This window comes from Artemia sp. Qi Xiang Cuo, chromosome 7 (genome assembly GCF_049724085.1).
Source record: "Artemia sp. Qi Xiang Cuo chromosome 7, ASM4972408v1, whole genome shotgun sequence".
NCBI lineage: Eukaryota > Metazoa > Arthropoda > Branchiopoda > Anostraca > Artemiidae > Artemia > Artemia sp. Qi Xiang Cuo.
In genome coordinates this window covers 73,404,937-73,419,351 of record NC_142800.1, presented here as the reverse complement: position 1 = coordinate 73,419,351, position 14,415 = coordinate 73,404,937, and the positions used below count along the sequence as shown (strand labels likewise).

The 14,415-nt window shown below is 37.8% G+C and overlaps 1 protein-coding gene across 1 annotated transcript in view; it reads left to right on the top strand.

Moving 5' to 3' along the window:
* LOC148950668 (melanopsin-B-like) overlaps window positions 1–14,415 on the top strand; it is a 78,465-nt gene that overhangs the window by 21,204 nt on the left and 42,846 nt on the right. The window contains exon 3 of the mRNA XM_089091915.1: window positions 11,947–12,106. Coding sequence (XP_088948041.1) covers window positions 11,947–12,106 — 160 coding nt within the window. The remainder of the gene's footprint in view (window positions 1–11,946; window positions 12,107–14,415) is intronic.

The window sequence follows — 14,415 nt, the reverse complement described above, 5'->3', positions numbered from 1 at the left end:
CGGTTTGGCTACCCAGGAAAAGGGAGCTGGTTTTGAGGTCCCGTGGGATGGTACTGATGCCTCACGGGATGGTTTTGTTGCACTGCGAGATGGTACTGATGCCTCGCAGGGCGGTTTGGCTACCCAGGGAGAGGGAGCTGGTTTTAATGTCCCGCGAGATGAGGTTGATGCCTCGCAGGACGGTTTTGATACCCCATGGGATGAAGTTCTTGTTGAAGAAACAAGGACAAAATTGGAAAAAATACCATGGTTGAAACATCTTGTCGATGGAATGTTCATGAGTGATGGTTTATTATACTGCAAATCCAGTATGAATGGAGATCTAGAATGTGCACAAACACCAAAACTAATGATCCCCCAAAATGCTGATTGACACTTCGATTAAATTAGCTCATGAACATCCCCTAATAAGTGCAAATTTAAGTAGCCAAAAGACGCTACAAAATCTTCAGGCTTATTATATTTTCAAAAATATTGGAAAAAGAGTAGACATAGTTTGTAGAAATTGTCATTTGTGTCTCTGGAAAAATAAATTCCATGAAATCCCCCATCCACCGTTAGGTCGGAGTGAAGATCCTTCTCGTGTCGGTCACATGAGGAGTATGGACACTTCTGGACCATTACCGAAAACGGATGAAGGGTTTGAGCATGTAATAGTAGCTGTAGAACATTTCACAAAATTTGTTGTTCTTGAGAGTGTAAAGAATGTTTCCGCAAAGTCGATTTTGAAGTTTTTAAATGAAAAAATTATTTCTTATTTTGGGTTATTTGATATATTGCTCACGGATAAACATGCAAGTTACCGTTCTAAAGTGGTGGAGGATTTCTGTGCTAAGCACAAAATTGATCACCGATTTTCTAGTGGCTATAACCCATTTTCGAATGGTTATGTGAAAACCGAGTAAAGGCGTGCAAAAACATATGCAAGGCCTACTGTTATGAATCCGAGTCTAATTGGTCGGAGTATATTCCAAGTATTCACCTGGTTCTCAATAGGGCTAGTTCATCAATCACAAAATTTCAACCATTCCAAATTGTGTTCGATCAACAACCGATTTCCTATCTTGATTTAAAGTTACTGCGACCGAGATGGGACGACTCAACAGGTACAAAGAATTTGTAGCTAGCCAAGTCCAACAGGTTTTCCATCTCCATAGTGTTTGTCGCAAGGAAATCGAAAAATCAAGAGAAGTTCAGGCCGGACAATATAATAAAAGCAACACAAAAATTCCAAGGTTGAAAGAGGGAGACATTACCTATGTTCAGGATATGACATGCAAAGGGTTAAAATTAAAATTTCGCGGCCCATATATAATAATAAAAGTAATACAACCAAACCAAGTTTTCCTACTAAAGGAACTAGACGGAAAGGTACCAGAAGAATAGTAAACATCAGACTAATGAAACCAGACAAAGACCGCTCCGTATTTCTTGCGAAAAATCCAGAGTACTCTGAGTATGTAAGTAATAAACCAATCACTAAAGAATCGGAAAAGACATTAAATGATGTTGGGCGTTTAGGTCAGCGTTTAAAAGAAATTTCTTTATGTATAGATGTACCAGTAGCACAGCAACAAAGTTTAAGAAATAAAGGTAACTCAAGCACCGCCTACTTAGAATCAAGAAGCCAAAACAGGGAATTAACAGTTTAGAAGTCCAATACCACCAACTCATTATTTGTGGATGTAAACACAGGGGAAACTCACCTTGACATGACTAATGTATCTACTATTTTGTCGAAACATACTAGTCCTGCAAGTAATACTGTCCAGGACAATAATAATGTAGCGAAATCCCCAGTAGCACTGCCATTTGTTGAACCACAAGCTAGTAGAGAAAAACCAAATAGGTCTAAACCGAGGCGTTCCATAGCAATAAAACCCCGAGGATTTTATTGGGAATAATATCTTAACGTCATTGCAGCATGGTATGATTTTTAAAGTTTCTGCAATTTCATTTATTTCTCGCTGGTATTTTCAGGATTAATTAGCCTTTCCCGGTCATTCCTTTTGCCCTAATTCAAAGTTTATACATAATCCCAACTTTCCTTGTCCTCATCAAATTCAGGGGTATGGGGAACAAGTCTATTTTAAAGCATACAGAGAAAAGTGAAATGTTAAAATATCCAGTTTCCGACTACGGTTGTTAGTGTGGTTCATTTATACTATGTAAGTTTTTACTTATGCAAGTAGTGTGTAGTGTTTGTATTATGTAATTGTTTACTAGTTCATGCTGTAGAATGTTAGTAGGCGAGAAGTGAATAATTTGGGAAGGGAATGTTTTGAATTCAATTAAAGTTTGAGGGTTTAATGAGAAGGGGATAAGCCAAATTTGGGAAATTTAACTTAAAACAGGGGGAGAATCTGTAAAGTATTTGGAACATAAATTCGAGAAGGCATTGTCTGGTGTCTCGTTTCTTAGAGATTTGGCCCTGTAGAGGTCACCGAGACCAGTCCAGGGGGGGGGCTTTTGGGACTCAGGCTAGGCGTGGGAAAGGGTCCGGTCCCAGGCAGGGTTGAACAACGAATAGCTGGAACTTCCGTTCCAGGAAAGTTACATTCTTGGCTCATTTCTAAAGGCAGTCCATTGTTCACCTTCATCGTAGCTAGTTGTTCTTGTGCTACCTTATTTTCTCTGTGTTTATTCTCACATTATTCAATAAAGAACTTATACCAACGTTTACTGACTATCTTCGAACTTACGTAAACCATTACATCATGAAAGGGCATATAGAAAGAAATAAACAGAGGTTTACAATAGCAATGTCTCCCTTCTACGTATTCTCGAACAAAAACCAGTCATGAACAGATTCACCACTACAATATGAAGCACCTTCAATACATTCCAGTCAACATTTCGTATTTAGAGCTCTGTCGGTTAACATTAAAAATTGAATTGGGCAAAAGGTTTGGCTGTGATTACAGGTCATTTTTGACCCATTCAGTGAGTTGGTTAATAGAAGAAATACCTTTGTTTGTCCTGATATTGATTGTTATGTAGCTACTCTTGGACCACGACGATTGGGTCATGGAATCTAATATTACACAGGTATTGGAGGGGGAGGGCGAAGAGGATGACCTTCGACACTGAAATTGAGGAAAGCTTCTTAATCTCCGGAGACAACCCACATCTCAATTAAAACGCGAATTGCCCCTTGGCATAATTTGAAGTAATGTATGGCCGAAAATACAAAGGCCTTTGAAAACGATAGGGGTACAGGTAAATGAACTAAAAATCTGAGAAAACCAAGGCCGTATCCAGGGGGGGGGGTCCCCGGTTTGAACCCCCCCCCCCCGAAATTTTTGACCGAGTCGAAAATAAGTCGAAAATTAGTAAAAACTAGGTAAAAATCAGTAAAATTAGTCGAAAACTGAGTCAAAAATTAGTACCCCCCCCCCCGAAAAAAATCCCGGATCCGCCCTTGGAGCAAACTATGAGTATCTTTTTACTGGGTCCTATCCCCTAATATAATCGAATGAATAATGCTCATCGATTCAGGCTAAAGATGGAATTGAAGGCTGGAAAGGCAAGGCCTCAGTAAAGGGATCACAACTTGACCGCCAGTTGTACATTAAGGATAATGGCCATCTTTCACGTCTTCCCGCAGGGGATTATCCCCATAGGATTCCTCCCCCTTATAAAAAATCAATACCTCTTTTGAGTTGATGAGACCAATATTCGATTCCTTTCCAATCTTCTCCAATCCAATCTGAAATTTAATATCTCCCAATCTTTCCATAACCCGTTGCAGTCCATTTGATTCTGTTTCATGTTTTTTTGTAGTTGTTCTCAACAGCTCACGGACCTTCTCCTCCCTCCTAAGCTTTTTCGTCTTACTGCAGTTTTGTACCTTTCCCACTGGGTCTTGGAGTTCTTTTTCTCCCCTAAGCTCGTTTTGTAACTCTCCCAAAACTTTGCTTTCCACTACTGCAGATTGAATCTCCAAATTTTGTCTCTTTTTGTATCTATTAATTCTTTTCCACTTTTCTCAACTTTTTCAATTGCGCAAAATAAATCACTGTTAGATTTGAATTGAACTCCAGTGTCCATCATCTGTGACTGCATCTAGATAAAAATTTAGTTGTTAAATTGCAGTTGTTTTCTTCACTTTTACCACAGAAACAAATAGTTCATTATCAAATGGGGGTTGAACTCCGACAATTTGGTTCTTCATAATGTACTAAAAATTTCTCGAAATTTACGAGGAAAAGCACATACAATAAATGTCTTCTCTTTTTTCTCCGCCAAAATTAGTGTTTTACCTTCATGTGTACTTGTCAGCGTCTCATATTCGGTATAAGTGTTCTGAATATTTCTGCTTTCTGAAAAATCTTCCGAAAGATCAATTTGGTGCGTTTTATATTCAGTATTATGTGGCCTCCTTACTTCTGCATCTCCAACCGTTAAATTAGTCGCTTTTAAAAATTGGAGATTCCCGATATCCCCAAAATCTCCTCCTACTAAAACATTCACTGCAAGAGTAGGTAATAAGCCTACTTTTATCATTTTCTCTGGACTGTACCGTCCTTCTTCGCAATTTCTATTCTTACCCAAGCCAACGGGCATTGGAGCTTATCTCCATAATAGAATAATGTTGTAATGTTATTTTTATGGTCTATCTCTGTTCTATTAATTAGCTCAGGTCGCACATAAGTTTGGTCAATTGAAAATTCAATAGCCATCTAAGCTAATTTCCCGTTCAATTTTCCGTGTATTTTATGTACCTCTGCAAACGAGTAATTCTTTCGATTATTAAGGGCCTTGGCCCAGTTGTTTTATGTGGTTTTTGATCATATTTACTTGGACTGTTTCTTACAAAATGCCCCATTGTACCCCAGTTGTATCAAGTTAATTCACCTTGCTCTGTGTTATAGTACCAATTTTTGTTGTACTCTCTTTATTGAAATTTCTCTGTGTCCTCAACTTCCTCTCTTATTTTGGTCCACCTGTTTGCAATTTCCACCATTCTTCTCTTGTTTTCGGGTTCTTTTCTTTTAAATATATTTTCAATTCTCTGTGGGTATTTTCTAAAAATTGTTTCATCACTGTTTTATCTATTACTTCTGTCACTTTTTCTTCTATCTATTCCGGTTCTTCTAACATTCTTTAATTTTCTAACTCTAGCTATTTTAAACAAATATCCTTTAATTTGTTCCCCGTATTCCTTGTATGTTTCATTTTCTCGCTTGCTGTCGTTTCTAATCTTTCTTTGAAAGTATTCAGGAGAGAGTTGAAACTTTTCAAAAATGGCTTGTTTTAGTCTTTCAAAATCGCTTGAGTAATGCATCGGTAATGCCTTAAAAGCAGTTTGTGCTTTGTAGTTAAGGAAGGGCCGTATTGCTGTCACCCAGTTTTCTCTCAGCCATCCGCTTAATTCCGCCGTGTTTCAAAGTTGTATATGTATAAACGTCCATCTTCATTTTTTTTCATAGGCTGAAGATTTATTGCCCGGATTAACTCTAACTGTAGACGATCTCTGAGGTTGTGACCATTTCTATTACCTGTTTTCCTTCCTCTCTATCTGCTTCCTCCTTTTTTTTCTTTGGCTACTCTATCTCTTTCTCTTTCTTCTCTATCTTCCTCCTCCTTTCGTTCTCTAGATATTCTAATACTCTCCTCTCTCTCTCTGCTCTCTAGCTATTCTCCCTTTATTTTCTATCTCTCTCTCTCATTCTTTTCTATCTTCCTCTTCTTTTCGTTCTCTGGCTATTCTATCCCTCTCTCTTTCTTTTCTATCTTCTTCCATTAACTTTGATATATGTTTTGTTATATCTACATGACCACTTTTTCGTAACCCCCTGCTAGACATTGAGCTCCCACTACTAGTGCTACGCGGTCTCTTTTGATTTCTTCTGTTGTTATATCTTCTTAATTCATTTTCTGAGTCTGTTTATTCTAAAACTATATATTCTCTAACCTGCAACTCATTTTGCATAGCATCTGAAGTGTAAGTTGGTTTTGTTTTCCTTGCATTTTATTATAAAGATTCTTCTGCGTGTATTATCGCCTCTATTTCTATTCCTGATCTCTCATATTACCGGCTGTGTCTCCCGATTGTATTCTCTGTAATCTCGTATCTGTTTCCTTTATCTGGGTCTCTCTATCTGGGAATAATTCTTTTTGGGTCTGCAGTATATTCCTTTCTCCCTCTATGGTTAATACCGGATATCGTCCTATTCTTGATTTTATTTTGAAGTTCCACCCTTCAGATGTGTCAGAAATGTCTATTTCACCCCCTGAGTGACATAGGGTTTCATCTGATGGCAAATTCCCTAAGGTACTTCTGGCGGGAGTCGCATACAAATGTGAATCTGAATACAATTTTTTTCTGGTTCACCGCGGCAGCTTTTTTCGAATTTATATCTAATTCTATTAACTCTTATCTCTTCTCTTACCTTGTGTGCACCCTCTGTCTATCCCCCTTTGTTTCAAAATACAACAATCCACTATTATTTCAACTCAGATAGAAATTCCTTCTCGACTGGTCCAATTAGCTTCCGTTTTTATCTCGTGATAAATTGTTACCTCTCAATTAGCCGATTAATGTCTCCCGCTAATTAGTTGCGCGATATAATGATTTGTAAAATATTATATTCCAGCTAGGCAGTGCCCATTCAGTTTTGTAATTTTTTAATAGGTTGCATTTTTTCGCAATTTATTATGTACTCACAATAGGCTACTGTGTAGGCTGAATTACATCGTTTTTTCAGAAAATGTCGATTCTCTTACTATCAATGTGACTGAGAGCTTCCTTATTCATTTCCACAAGTATTGAAGGGGGAGGGCGAAGAGGATGGCCTTCGCCACTGAAGTTGCGAAAGCCTCTAATGCCACCAGAGTATTCTGGTGGTACCCCAGAAGCCAGCGTAACGTCTACGTGCCACGGATTTCTGCTTGTTCCGTCTCTGGCGGTTTACACAACCGTCAGGGTTCACTGACAAGTATACTTTCCCCGTGGTATAAAATGCCACACTATTTGGCCCCAGGCACTATAAAGATCGAACTTCCCCATTTTCGTCACTCCCTCGAGGAAAGATCTCTTGCTTAGAATAATACCCTCTTCCTATACCAAGCTAACTTAATCTCAGACTAACTGTAGGATTCGGACTCTACCTAGGCTAATCAAAAAAGTCAAAGGTATAAAGAAAAGAACTCTTACTGTATTCTCTTAACTCAATATAAGAACTAAAGATAATTACAATTATACCAGTCTGTATAATTGTGCAGTTACCATCCGTGAATTTAACTGACTAGGCAATCAAGAAAAAAAATGCAAAGGTTGTAGGGCAAGGGTTGTAACTTATGCCCTGGGGGCATATAAGATTTTTATAGAAGGTGTTGCGGTAGAAACTTCAAAACAGGCTCATTTGATTGGAAACTCAAAGTGCTAGTGCCCTTTTTAATAGTCGATAGTGATTGGAGGGCAACTAGCCGCCTCCACGCCAATCATTCCCCCAAACACATCCAATCAAAATGTTGAGATAGCCATTTAATTCAACATAGTTTTAAGTTATGTAAATTAGGTCATTGAGGATGACAACCCCCTCACAGCCCTCAGGACAAGGGTTGTAAGTTATGCCCTGGGGTCAAATAAAGTTTTTATAGAACGCGTTGTCGTAGAAACTTAAAAAAGGGATCATTCAATTAGAAATTGAAATGGCTAGTGCCCTTTTTAATACTCGAAAGTAATTGGAAGGCAACTAACATCCCTTCTACGCCCACCATTTCCCCAAACTCATCCAATCAAAATTTTTAGATAGCCTTTTTGTTCCGCGCAGTTTAAAGTTCGGGAAACTATACCTTTGAGCGGGACACTCCCCACAGTCCTCAGGGCAAGGGTTATAAGTTATGCCCTGGAGGTATAATTTTTTATTGAAATCTTTGTCGTAGAAACTTGAAAAAGGGCTCATTCGATTGGAAATTCAAAGGTCTAGTACCCTTTTTAAAAGTCCAAAGTGATTTGAGGGGAACTAGCCCCCCTCTCTCGCCCATCTTTTCCCCAAACACATCCAATCAAAATTTTTAAATAGTCATTTTGTTCAGTGTTGTGGATTTCCAGACAGAAATTATGTTTTTGAGGAGGACACTCCCCCACAGTCCTCAGGGCAAGGGTTGTAAGTTATGCCGTTGGGGCATATAGGGTTTTTATAGAACGCATCGTCGTAGAAACTTCAAAAAGGGCCCATTCGATTGGAAATTGAAATGGCTAGTGCCCTTTTTAATAGTCGAAGGTGATTGGAAGGCAACTAACATCCCTTCAACGCCCACCATTTATCCCAAACATATCCAATCAGAATTCTTAGATAGCTATTTTGTTCCAAGCAGTTTAAAATTCAGGAAATTATACCTTCGAGCAGGACGATACCCCCACTGTCTTCAGGGCAAGGTTTATAAGTTATGCCCTGGGAGCATAAAAGGTTTTTTATAGAAATCTTTGTCGTAGAAACATGAAAAGGGGCTCATTTGGTTGGAAATTCAAATGGCTAGTGCCCTTTTTAATAGTCAAAAGTGACTTGATGGCAACTAACCCTCATCTCACGCCCACCTTTCCCCCAAACACATCCAATCAACATTTTTAGATAGCCATTTAATCCAACGCAGTTGAAAGTTTTGGAAATTAGGTCTTTAAGGATGACAACCCCAGCCCCCCCCCTAAACCCTCCGGGCAAGGGGTGTAAGTTATGCCCTGGGAGCATGTAAGGTTTTTATAGAAAGTAATGCTGTAAAAACATCAAAAGGGGCTCATTCAATTGAAAATTGAAAAGGCTAGTGCCCTTTGTAAGAGTCGAAAGTTATTGGATGGCTACTAACCCCCCTGTCACGCCCACCATTTCCCCAAACACATCCAATCAAAATTTTGAAATATCAGTTTGGTTTAACGGAGTTGAAAGTTCTGGAAATTAGGTCTTTTAACATGATAACCCCATCAGAGCCTTCAGTGCAAGGGTTGTAAGTTATGCCCTGGGGGCATATAAGGCTAATATAGAAAGTTGTTGTAAAAATTTCTAAAGGGGTTCATTGGATTGGAAATTGAAATTGCCCATTTTAATAGTCAAAAGTGAGTGGAGAGTAATTAACCCCCTCTCACGCCCATCATTTCCCCAAACACATTCAATCAAAGTTTAGAGATAGCCATTTTGTTCAACGTAGTTGAAAGTTCTGGACATTATGTATTTAAGGATGACAACCCCCCTCCCCGAGAGTCCTCAGGACAAAGGTTGTAAGTTATGCCCTGGGGGAATATAAAGTTTTTAATGATAGAGTTGTCGTAAAAACTTCAAAAGGGGCTCATTCAATTGGAAATTGAGAGGGCTAGTGTCCTTTTTAATAGTTGAAAGTGATTGGACGGTAACTAACCCCTCTCTCACGCCCACCATTCCCCCAAACACATCCAATAAAAACTTTAAGATAACCATTTTGTTCAACGTAGTAGAAAGTTCTGGAAATTAGGTCTTCGAGGATAGCAACCCCCCCAGTCCTCAGGGCAAGGGTTGTAAGTTATGTCCTGGGGGCATATAAGGTTTTTATTGAAAGCGTTGTCGTAGAAACTTCAAAAGGGGTCAGTTGATCGGAAATTGAAAGGGCTAGTGCCTTTTTTAATAGTTGAAAGTGATTGGAGAAAGACTAACGCCCCTCTAACGAGATAACTTCAGAAAGTCATCATATAGAATCAAACACTTTTCCAATTTTATTAGATTCCGTAAGTTTGTTTTTTTGTTCTTAAATCTGCCCCCACCCCGGGTACAAAACAATCCACTACCCCTCGTTCATAATAGTTGATGCGCAATCCCTGTATACAATCTTATAAGATACAAAGCAAATCAGTTCACTTAAAAGAATGTCAGTGACCTTTTTCTGCAATAAGAAGGGATATATCAACCCACAGCACAATTATTGAAGCTTGGTATAAATGAAAAGAGATGAGAGGTGAATTCCTACTTCCCTTCAACCCTTTTCTATGTTTATCTGAACTCTAAAGAAGAATTAAGGCACTGAAATGTGCTCTTTTAGGCATCTGCCCCTTGCCTGTACAATGAATCACAACCCATCCTTCATAATAGCTGATGCGTAATTATAAATCATTAAACATAGTTTCATAAACTATCAACTAAATCAACTTAGTTAAATTAAGCATTAAGGTAAAGGTCCGTTTTATACATTTATCTTGAATGGACTATGCGACTCTTCAGGAACGAGTGTACCACCATGTGGCATTATTTCCTTTGGAACAAGGAAACATTAAATATAGTTTTTGATACTTTCAATTCGATTGGCTATGTCTGAATTTTTAATTGATAACAAATTGGTTCTCTTTGGGGCACAACTGTAGCTTGGTGCAATAAAGTGGTAGAAAACAACACTTATCCGTGGCACAATCTTTATAATCACCTAAAAAGGACTTGATGACTTTTAATTCATGTTCGAAAGAGCTCTCTCATAATTATCTAGTACCTTCGGTTTGATACAGTCACCCTTGGACAGAAAATAAATATATAAACCTGTATCTACGATCTTTCTTCTGGGAGAAATAAGAAATCCTACATTTTTGTTGATAGGAGTCTGAAACTTCTCTGATGTGATGACTCTAATAACGGGGTTTTCACTAATTACGCTTTGTTTTTTTGCTGACGTTTACCCGTTTCGCTCGCTTTTTTGGGGGTGCTTACCCCTTTTCTTGAAAATCCTGCAAATTTTCTCAGGCTCCTAGCTTTTGGCGGGTAACAAAAAGCTGAATGAACTTCATATATTTAGAACCTGCGTAAAATGTCAATTCTATTGATATATCAATTGTCATCAAAATTTTGTTTTTAGAGTTTTTGTGAATGTTGACCTGAGTCGCTCCTTACTTACAGTTCGTTACCATTAACTGTTTCATCAGATTTTCTTGGACAATCAATTTTATTTGAACCTGTTCATTTTGTTCATTTGATTTTGAGCATTGAAAGAAAAAGGGTCGATTTGACTCCTGGATTGTAAGTTTAAATTTAGTTTTCTTTTGCTATTCTCTGATTTGTTTAAATGTCTGAAGATATAAGAGATTTCAGTTCGAGGTCGAGAACTGTCCTGTTATGAAAAAGGTATAGTTACATGGCCATTATAAAGACATAAATGTTATCTCTGCAGGGAAAGTGAGTTCCAGCTATCGGCCCTTAGAAATGCGAAGGTCTGGGCAAAACCCCACTTTACGGGCTTTCGACATCAAGGAAAGATGTGGATCTAAGACAGGTAAAGGAAGTTTCAGGGAATTTAATTAGAGCCTAAAATATCCCCTTGGACGCTGTTTTTAAGTTCTGATCTGTACACATTCTGCAGGCAGCCTATTTTAAGGCTTAAAAAATCCCCTTAAGACAAAGACAAAGTCTGCGTCTGTTTTAATTTTGGGAAACAATAAATCTCCGTAATTTCGGTGTGAATCTGATGTTCCTTTACCCTAGATTTTGGACACAACGGACTTAGATTAAATACCTAATAATGCACACTTATTAAGTATACAGTAGACTAAATGGATCGACCCATTTGCCAGGAATCCTCACCGTTTAAAATTTTGTTGAGTTTTGTTTTATTTTCCAATAAAACTAGTGGCTCTTTTATTTGAGAATTTGTTTTCTAAATATATGCAAAAAGAAACTTATTCCTAAGAGAAAAGCATCGTAAAATAAATTCGCCTGCTCCCCCCACCACTGATATTCAGGTGTCTGCTCCCCCTGGTGCAAATGGTGCAGACATACCCTGTTTGGCATCTTTGGAAAAAAAAATCCAAAATTGAATTAACATATGACTATTCCAAAGCCCTTACTGAAGGCTCTTTGGCTATGTTCACCCTTTCAGGGTCTTTATTTATTTATTTTTTTTTTGTTTACCCTAACTTATTAGAAAATGGATAAGAAGGTCTTAAGCATTTAATATTGTTTGATATGTTAGTTCTAAAAACACTTACATTTTTAGATTCGAACTCCGATGAATATGATTCTGCTGAATTTATCAGTTTCTGACCTTGGAATGGTAACATTGGGCTCATCAATGTCCTTCGTTAGTGCTCTACTTAAGAAGTGGGCATTCAGCCAAGAGCTTTGCTATTTCTATGCTTTGATCATGGCTCTATGTGGTAAGTGATAGTCTGTTACTGCTTACATGTTTGCATACCCCACAGGGTGATAATAAGTAATAAAACTGTATCATAAATACCCTTTCAAGTTCATTTATGGTTTGATTATTGAAAGGCGATACAAGTAATGCTGAAACCGTATCGAGCTGGGGTGCAAGGTTTGATAGTCCCCATTCCCTCCATCCCGATGAGTATTATTGTCCAGAATACCCAATCTCCGGTTGTTTCGTCATTCAAAGTCCTCATCAGAATAGCTTATACACCTTGTCAAACCAAAACATATTTATATACTGTTGAAGGGTTAAATATTGCCTGCTTTGTTGAGTGTTATACAGTCGAGTACCAAAAAAAAAATCACTATAGGATAGACGAACTCGGTTCCTGTTCAATTTTTGCAATGAAATTGACGTAGAAATTCAGTTTTATTGGTTGTTCCTTAATATAGAGTAGTTGAGTATGGACAGAAGCCTATATACTTTATCTTAATTCATATTCTACAGTGCTTCTATGTTATTCCAATGTTTTCGTTTAAGTATTTCACTGTCCACTTTCCTCTTCACTCTAAGTTTCTAGATTCATTAAAAAAAGAATAGGTCTCTGAGCTTTGGCTAGTGCAGAAAAGGGCGGCGACCACATAACGCAAAACATTAAATTAAAGCTAAAATTTCTCCACTATCCTTAACGACGATACACACAGCTCATATGTTACCTCAATGATACTGTCTAAGCTATGAAAACTAGACCTTAATTTTTAATAAATTTGGAAAGGGGAAAATCAAAGTATGTTAAAAGATCTTAAAAGAGAAATCTTAAATATATCTTAAAAGAGAAATAAAATATATCTTAATAAAATATTTCTTAATAAGATATAAAATATATCTTAATAATGTATCTTAATAAAGAGAAATAAAATATATCTTAAAAGAGAAATAAAATATTTCTTAATAAGATATAAAATATATCTTAATAATATATCTTAATAAAGAGAAATAAAATATATCTTAAGAGAGAAATAAAATAAAGAGATTGTACAATAAAAAGAGCAAAGACAATATAAGAAGCTATGCAAGAATCTCTGCTATTTCTTTGACTCTTCATACACAAACTTAGTAAATATTAGAATTACGGCTTTCATAATCCGTTCAAGGCCATTAATCTTTTGGAAGTAGACCAGGGTTGTTATAGGGCTGATTTCCAGCAATGCAAATCGCTACATAAGGGACAAAGATATCAGCTTATTCCCTTTTTCATTTCAAACTTCAGCATCATTTTCGATCCTTAAGAAGTCGATCCCAATTTTTTCAGCCGCCAGAGTGAGTATTCCAAAAAAGAATATCCTCGAGATGCCAAGCTCAATGTCAATCATTGCGCTGCCTAAGTAAAGAGCGATGTGGATACAATTTATTATTATCTGGTCTTAGACCAGGGCACTTCATATTGACGGACTTGTCGTAGAAACTTCGAAAAAGGCTGATTCAATTGGAAATTGAAACGGCCAGTGCCCTTATTGCAGTGCAACTATCCCGCTCCCACGCCCACACATCCGAAGCAAACACATCCAGTCAAAATTTTGAGATAGCCATTTTGTTCAACATAGTTGAAAGGTCTGGAAATAATGTCTTTGAGGATGACAACCCCCCCCCCTCTCACAGCCCTCAGAGCAAGGGCTGTAAGTTATGTCGTGGGGACATAATAAGACTACATAGAAAGGGTGATCGTATAAATTTCGAAGGGGGCTTATTGGATCGGTAATTATACGTTTTACAGCCTTTTTTATAAGATTTAGATTGATCAGAGGGTGGATACCCACCCCCTCCAATAGAGCTTGTATTTTCCTGAAATTTATCTGATAGGAACTTTGACATGGTCATTTTTTGTAGTAAAAACTTCTAAAAAGGCTCATTCAATTGGAAAGTGAAGGGGCTTATGTTCCTTTTAATAGTCGAAAGTGATTGGAGGGTAAATAACCCCCCTCCCACGCCCACCATTTCCCCAAACACATCCAATCAAAATTTTGAGATAGCCATATTGTTCAGCGTAGTTAAAAGGTCTGGAAATTATGTCTTTGAAGATGACAACCCTCCCCCCCCCCCCCACAGCTCTCGGGACAAGGGTTGTAAGGTATGCCCTGGGGGTATATAAGCTTTTTTATAGAAAGGGTGGTCGCATAAACTTCAGAGGGGGCTTATTGGATTGGAAATAAGATTTCTTCAATACCCTTTTTAAGATTCAAAGTAATCAGAAGGAAGGACCCCGCCCCCACACACACACCTCATATTTTCCTGAAATGCATCTGATAATTTTTTTTA